At 35.7% G+C, this 8,157-nt stretch overlaps 2 protein-coding genes across 2 annotated transcripts; both read right to left on the bottom strand.

The window, feature by feature from the left end:
* LOC110721148 lies at positions 1-4,287 on the bottom strand. Its single transcript, XM_021900280.1, has 6 exons — positions 3,745-4,287; positions 2,922-3,192; positions 1,735-2,780; positions 891-972; positions 637-764; positions 1-474 (listed from the first exon to the last, which is right to left on the bottom strand). Exons 1-6 carry the CDS (start codon positions 4,285-4,287, stop codon positions 1-3), a joined length of 2,544 nt encoding a protein of 847 aa, XP_021755972.1.
* A 559-nt stretch (positions 4,288-4,846) lies between these two features.
* On the bottom strand, positions 4,847-6,588 carry LOC110721158. The gene is made up of 2 exons (XM_021900288.1): positions 5,984-6,588; positions 4,847-5,579 (listed from the first exon to the last, which is right to left on the bottom strand). The coding sequence occupies exons 1-2, from the start codon at positions 6,090-6,092 to the stop codon at positions 5,041-5,043; spliced, it is 648 nt and encodes a 215-aa protein (XP_021755980.1). The 5' UTR covers positions 6,093-6,588; the 3' UTR covers positions 4,847-5,040.
* Between the last annotated feature and the right edge of the window lie 1,569 nt (positions 6,589-8,157).

Below are 8,157 nucleotides of genomic sequence, written 5' to 3'. Positions count from 1 at the left end.
TCAAGTTGGAGCATGCGGATCGTAAATGCACAACTTGGAAAGAAGATGATCAAATTGAGTCTTCCCAAGCGCTTTAGTGAAAATATCTGCAAGTTGCTCCTTAGTAGAGACATAGGAAGGAGCAATTAAGCCCTCTATAATGGCATCACGAACAATATGACAATTAATGTCAATGTGCTTGGTACGTTCATGAAAAACTGGATTTCGAGCAATATGTATAGTAGATTGATTATCACAAAACAATTTGATCGCCTTAGGATGTTGGACACCCATACTCAAAAGCAAGGCCTTCAACCACTTCAACTCATGTGTAGTAGAAGACATACAACGATACTCAGCCTCAGAAGAAGATGTAGCAACTGTGGGTTGTTTCTTGGTCTTCCATGAAATAGGAGATTTACCAAGAAACACGATCCAACCGGTCAACGAACGACGAGTAAGAGGACCCGCCTCCCAATCTGAATCACACCAACCCTGCAAAGTCAGATCACTGTATGTACTCAACAAAATACCCTGTCACGGGGTACCCTTCAAATAACGAACCACCCTTAGAGCGGCTTCCCAGTGCTCAATCCGAGGTTCGTGCATAAATTGTGATAGAATGTGAACCGAATAAGCCAAATATGGCCTAGTTACCGAGAGATAAATCAACCGTCCTACCAATCTGCAATAAGACTCAGGATTCACAAGCAATGCTCCACTAGCAAGGCTAAGTTTGTGGTTTTGCTCAATTGGAAAACCACTTGGTTTCGCACCTAATAACCCTGCTTCAGAAATAATATCCAAGGTGTATTTTCATTGACACAAAAACAATTCTGATTTAATACGAGCAACCTTAATGCCCAAAAAATATTTGAAAGGACCAAGGTCCTTCATTTTGAAACAATCACCAAGATAAGCCTTGAAAACAGTCAATGCAGCGGAATCGTTCCCAGAAACAATAAGATCATCAACATAGACTAAGACATTAATCTGAACAGTGCCTTTAGTGTATGTAAAAAGAGAGTAATCAGAGTAAGATTGTAGAAAACCATACCCTTTTAGAGCCGCAGTTAATTTAGCAAACTAACACCGTGGAGCTTGCTTCAATCCATACAAAGTCTTTCTCAATCGACAAACCAAACTCGGATCCGAACTCTCAAAACCAGGAGGTAATTTCATGTACACCTCCTCATCCAAATCTTCATGTAAAAGGCATTCTAAACATCCATTTGTTGAAGTTCTCAATTCTTAGCAACAACAATAGCAAGAAAAGCACGCACCGTAGTCATTTTCGCAACCGGAGCAAAAGTCTCACCATAATCAATCTTGTTGATGATTACCAAAGAAAACCAATCGAGACTTGAGACGTTCAATATCACTATTAGACAAAAATTTCATCTTGTACACCCATTGACTACCTAAAGCCTTCTTTATGGGAGGAAGGTGCTCTAATGTCCAAGTCCCATTAAAAAATCTTCAATGCTCGTATTTCCTCCTTCATAGAATGACGCCAACCTTCATATTTCATGGCCTCTTTAAATAATTTTGGGTCCTTTCCTTGAACTACAGCTGCAAGAAATTTTCGATAATTTACAAAAAACATGTCATAATTTATATAGTGTGCTAAAGGATAAGGCGTACCTGAAGGGGTGTTGGATGACGGAGAGGACGAAGACGGATTATTAGCAAAAACAGAGTAACTCACATAATCACGAAGCTTAATCGACGGAAATTTCTCACGTTGGCCCTTACCCAAGGCCTCAATGTAGGTGTCGGACTACTCTTCGAGTTGTTGCCGCTATGAGGCAGTCCCCTCCGCGCCCCCCTGCGGTCTGTGGCAGGCTGCCGCGGGGTAGCTGTGGGGCTGGCTGCTTGTGGTGGAAAAACAGGCCCCTCCGCAGCCCCCCTGCGATTTATGGAAGGCTGCCACGGGGTGGCTGCGGAGCTGTCTGCCAAGCTGGGTGCGGGCTGCTCATTTGCGGTCTGCCTTGGCTTGGCAGCCACGGGTTCAGCTGGGTCGTGGTCGGCAGCCACCGGATCATCAACTACCACCAAAGCATCATCACAAGCTACTTCACCATCATTATAATTCACCACATTTTCATAAAAAACCACACACTCCGAAAAATCCTCATGTATTTCTCCATTATCATAGGAAGTAGACTCTATATTAACATCATTTGGGGCATCAAATGGGAACACTCCCTCTACAAATTTCACATCACAAGAAACAAAGTAAACCTTCGACTCAAGGTCATACACTTTCCATCCTTTCTTCCTAAAGGGATAGCCCACAAAAACACATTTTCTACTCCGACTTACAAATTTATCGCCATTAGTTTTCTGATTATGTGCAAAACACAAACATCCAAAGGTACGAATTGCATCAAAAGAAGGAGGTTTATTGAAAAGTATTTCAAAAGGAGTTTTATTTTGGAGCAAGGGTGTGGGTGTACGGTTAATAAGATGAGCAGGAGCAAGAATACACTCACCCCAAAAATAAATAGGTAAATTGGCTTCAAATCTCAAAGCTCCCCCAACATTAAGAATATGTTTGTGTTTTCTCTCAACCCTCCCATTTTGTTGTGGAGTTCCGACACAAGAGGTTTGAAAAAGAATTCCCGAAGCAACAAAATAATCATGCAAGCAATTAAACTCAGTACCATTATTACTTTGCATAATCTTAATGGTTTGTGAAAATTTTCTATCAACCATTGCAACAAAAGCCAAAAACATTCGTAAAACCTCTGTTTTATCAACCAACAAATACATCCAAACAGCTCTAGAATAATCATCAACTATTGTCAAAAAATAACGAGCGCCACACGATGAAACATGTCGTTAAGGACCCCACAAATCACAATGTATTTTTTCAAAAATTCTCGAAGCCCTACTATCACTCAAAGGAAACTTGTTTCTAGGATGTTTAGCACACATACATACTTTATACCCCTTATCTAGATAATCTTTATTACTACTAACATGAGGAAGCAACTTAACTACTTTCTTGGAAGGATGCCCCACTCGACGATGCCATAACTTCAAAGTTGAGGATGCTTCACCAATGTCGACATGATGCACCGATTCCGAATTGCTAAAATAATATAATTCGTCTCTCCTAGCTCCCGTTCCAATCAGCTCCTTCGTTTGGTCCTGTATAACACATATGTAAGAATTAAATTGGATAATGTAATTAAGCTCATCAATAAGCTGAGACACAGAAATCAAATTACAACTCAATTGAGGTACAAAAAGAACCCCTGTAAGAGTAATCTTATTCGACAAGTGAACCGAACCAACCAAAGAAGCCACCAGGGTTTGACCATTAGGCAAACCAACAGGACAATCGAAACTCTTAGTATCAAACAACTAAGATTTTTCACTAGTAACATGATGCGTGGCTCCTGTATCAATAATCCATGACGTATCATCAAACTTACCATTCAATCGCGTTTCGGGAATATTAGCATTACCAAACAATCCCGTATGTTATAGCTTTCCATTGCTCGGCAGAGAAAACTTGACCATGAGAAGAGGAGCTATTGGTTGAAGCATTAGAACCCGAAACCGCATTGGATCTCACCGAGCCTTGACCACGACCAGCCGCATATTTCCCCCCTGGCTGCCATCTCTCGGGGGAGGTCGGCCATGTAAGTCAAAACACTTCGCCTCCACATGACCCTTTTTCTTGCAATAATTACACGTTTTGTCTGACCAACACTTCGAGGTCTCATGTCCCACCTTTTTGTACTTAGCACACACCGAAGCTTGACCCCGATCAGAAGAATCATAGCTACGAGGTGCAACCGTACGGAAAGCAAACCCGAGAGCCTCATAGCGCCTATGAACCTGCTTAGGTGTTGCTGCTCGTACCCGTTCATCCTGCACAACCAACTGATATGCACGATCCAGACTTGGGAGTGGATCTTGAGACAATATATTAGATCGCAAGGGTGCATAAAAATCAGAATATAATCCCATAAGAAAGTCATGTAATTTTGATTGTTCACGCCGAACCTCAAGCAAACCCGCAACACAATTCGTACAACAAGAACATGATATTAAAGGCTTGTGATGATCCAATTCTTGCCAAACAGAATGCAATTTGCCATAATAAACAGAGATAGATATATCACGATTTTGTTCACATTTAGCAATTGATGATTTTAATTGTTGTATTCTAGGTCCATTGGTCTGAGCATAACGTTTCTTAAGGTGTTCCCACAGAAACCGAGCCTCACGAAATTTAGAAATAGAAGAACGTACCTCAGGATCAATGGTATTCGTAATCCAGGAGATCAACATAGCGTTGATCGCTGTCTAGTCTGATTGTGTACACGGAGCAACAGGATCAGTGATGCTGCCATCTAAAAAACCAAATTTGCGTCAAGCCTCCAAAGCCATTTGCATATCAGCAGCCCAATCATCATAATTGTCAGATTTTAAGTGAGTAGGAGTTATGAAATCCCCGGGTGGATCTTGAGACCCAAGGTAAAAGGGTGAGTTGGGTTTGATTTCTGTTGGAGGGGGTGGCGGTGGAGGAACATCATCTCCGGCCATTGTTGTGGGTTAAAAAAAACGCAAGGAATTCAACCTGCTCTTGATACCATGTTAAATTGCATAAAACATCAAAGCTTGATCTCATTGATTACTCTCATGGCAAATATATAATACAAGATATTCCCTAATTTGATAGAATTAGGAAACTACCTAAAAGATATACACAAGACATTCTAGGCATGATTTAGGTAACAAAATATATCCTATAATATTCCCAAAATATTTCAAAGTATATCCCACAATATTCTCCTTATCAATTACTATTAAAAAGAATTTTATAATCATTCATTCATAAGAAATTTCATCAATTTAATCACAAATTTCTTTATTCATGCTTTGAAATTTCTTTACACTTAATCAAGCATATGTATACATATTCCCTTAACCCAATATTAATTTAGAACAATGCACAACAAGAAGAGCTTAGATTACCCATTACTCTTCCATATACAACTTAATTAAACAACAACTTCAATTATATTAACCCATATTTTTAAATTAAGAAGTCACAAAAGCTCCAATTGCTACCATTGTAACAACAGCAACTCCAACTCCCAACGCCACCCTTCTTCCTTGTAAGTGCAACCTTTGCATGATACTTCCATGCTCAAACATATGATGATCACCCTTTACATGATCATCACTCGTACGTGTCTCGGCCATTGTTTTATTTTCAGCACTTGTATTGTTATCCTTTGTTTTATGGTCGTCCGAATTCGTGGTGGCCTCGGGTTGTTTCAACTTTTGATCCTCTGTAACCTCCTCTGCTTGAAGAGGAGGAGCCGGAGATGTTGATGCAGGGTGTGGTTGTTGGACGACTTGAGGAGTCGTAGGTGTAACTTTCTTTGGTATCATAACATGAAGACGTCCTTCAGTGAACTTAGCTCGAATCCCGTTTACGTCACAACTCTCTGGAATTTTTGTGTCCTTAACGAATCGGCACGTCTTTGTTCCATCTGCATTTGTTGGCCTCTCGCCACTCACTCTAAGGACTCCATCTTTGTTAACTTGTACCTTTAGTTGATTTTTCTTAAAGTCTACAAGGCAAAAAAACCCAATTAGTTTTACCATTCAATGCATGAAATGATGGAGTGTATATGCTCACACTGTAAATAGTTGACGTTAATAAACGCACTCTGTTTCAAATTACTTGCTCTATTTGACTTCTCTCGTACAAATTGCTCTTACAGTGCATGGTATCTGGTTAACGTTACTAGAATGTATATCAATCAAAAAACATGAAAGATTGAATAGTGGAATAGTACTCCCTCTACCACGAAAATTTCTTCTTGTTTTGACTAATTTTTGAGACACAAATTAAATGAAGTACGTGCCAAAAACCAAATTGTGATAATTACCTCTATCATTAATTACTTCTTAAATTCCCTTTATCGAAACAAAAACATAAAAACAAGAAAAGAAGATAAGTATTCAACTATACCAGGGAGGATGATGATCAAAGTTTCAAGACCTTCCTCTGTGTGCAAATCACATGAAGGATCGAAATCGACGTAAGAAGGTGCTGCTGAGTTATTTGTTTTGATTGCCATTCTTTTTCCTTGAAGTAAGCTTAATTATGCACAATGCTATGCAATAGAACAAATGGTTGAGAGAAGGAATACTGTTTTTTTTGGTGTTTAGAGAGCCACAAGGGCGGGGTGAGAATCGCCACTTGAGCTACCCCTCACTCTCAGAGAAGGATTATTGTTTGATTGTATGATTATGCAAGAAAAACCATCTTCTATTTATAGTCGTTAATATGAAGGGCATCTTTAGTATTTTTGGGTTGAGATTTCCTGTATTCTTTCTTGAGTTTCAAGTTGCTTTATGGCTTTGCCTAAATCTATGTTGGCTGGCCTATTCTTGTTGTGTTGCCTAACTATTATACCCTATTAATTCTAAAATATAACAAATTATGTTAGTTTATTGTCTCGTTTTTTTTATAGGTAATCATGTTTAATTTGGTTTATTTAGTTTTAAGATATTGACAAGAATAATGTTGTTTATGGCACTAAACTATTACTCCCTCTATCTATTTTATTTTTCCCCATTTTATATATCTTGGTCTTCAGATTAAAGTTATATCTTAAAACGAATACATTTCAAATTTTATACGTGTAAAAAATATACAAAAATAATACTAATAAAATCTAATCTAATACATATAAATAAAGTAAGCATTTTTCGGGAGCATTTGGCGAGCCACATAAGAAAAGGTATTATTTTGTCCAATGAAAAATTAGATTATTAATTTATTTTAGAATTAAAAAAATTTATGCGCCACCTAAGCAAAAGTGACGAATAAGATTTAAGAATTTTGACACATAGGTAAAAACAACGAATAGAGTAATTAAAATTTAAATTATTTCAAAAAAACCAATCATTGTATTCTGTCTAAAAAAAACTTAAGTAATAATTATCTTTTTTTACATATATGGATGTAAATTTTTTATCGCAAATATCATTAATCTCTCCATAGCAAATATTATAAAAGTTTGATTTTAATAATGTACTCATCGAGACGAATAAAACTAAATCTCACATGACTAATTCCCCATTTAATAGTTAAACGATCATAATTGATACTAAAATTTTAAACCGAACGAGTATATTAAATAAACACATATGCAAAAGACTTATTTTGATCAACAAAAAACGAGATTTGTCATTTCTTTTTTGAATTAAAAATTTAAATAGTCACATAAGCAAAATGAGTAAATAAGGTTTGAGATTTTAAATTCAAGCTTCACATAAAATAAATAAAACAATAAAAGATAACTTTAGTGTTAACATTTAAAATTATCTTATGATATTAGGATTTTTATCCATACATTTTTAATGAATGAAATTCATAAATATAAAAATTTTAAATTAAATAAAATGATTCTACTAGAACCGTTCCAAAAGAGGAATGTGTAGATTGGAAAAGTAAGTTTGCAAATATAGTCTTATAATATAAGGGAAAAAATTTAAAAATTGTAAGAGATGTCTGTAATAATTTTGATTTGTGTATTATAGTTTCTGGTAGAATATATGTATAATTGTTGTAAAATCATTATAGTAGTGTGGTAATGAAATTTCATTATAAAGATTTAATTTTATTCAATTAGATTAATTTCAGTAATGCAACATTCTTGGTATATACTTTTTATTTAACTATTTAAAAATTTATAAAGTCATATCTTTTTATTATTACTCTCACCATCTTTATTCGATCTTACCTTATTGTTTTGGGTTTATTTTACTAATTTTTCATTGTATAAAGTTGATATGGAGTAAAAGAATAATGATGGTCTAAGTTATTGTTTGTGAAAGAATATAATAGTTTTATAACTATACATGTATAGAACAACAATTTACTTTCGTTTACAAACGAATCATAGTTGAAAAAAAGAGGATTTATGATTTCAATTATTTAAAAAAGCAAAATAATATCTTGACAAATTAAAAATTAAATTCGTATTTATTTTAAAATTAAATGAATAGTAATTAATTAGGATTTAAATTATTAAAAAAAACTAAAAGTTTTCTTTTTATTTAATTATCTTTAGATAAATACGAACAATGATTTATAATTTAAACTATTTTAATTTAACATTAATATCTTATTCTAAT

The sequence above is a fragment of the Chenopodium quinoa genome, unplaced genomic scaffold, assembly GCF_001683475.1.
Source record: "Chenopodium quinoa cultivar QQ74 unplaced genomic scaffold, ASM168347v1, whole genome shotgun sequence".
NCBI lineage: Eukaryota > Viridiplantae > Streptophyta > Magnoliopsida > Caryophyllales > Amaranthaceae > Chenopodium > Chenopodium quinoa.
This window is presented reverse-complemented; position numbering and strand designations above follow the sequence as displayed.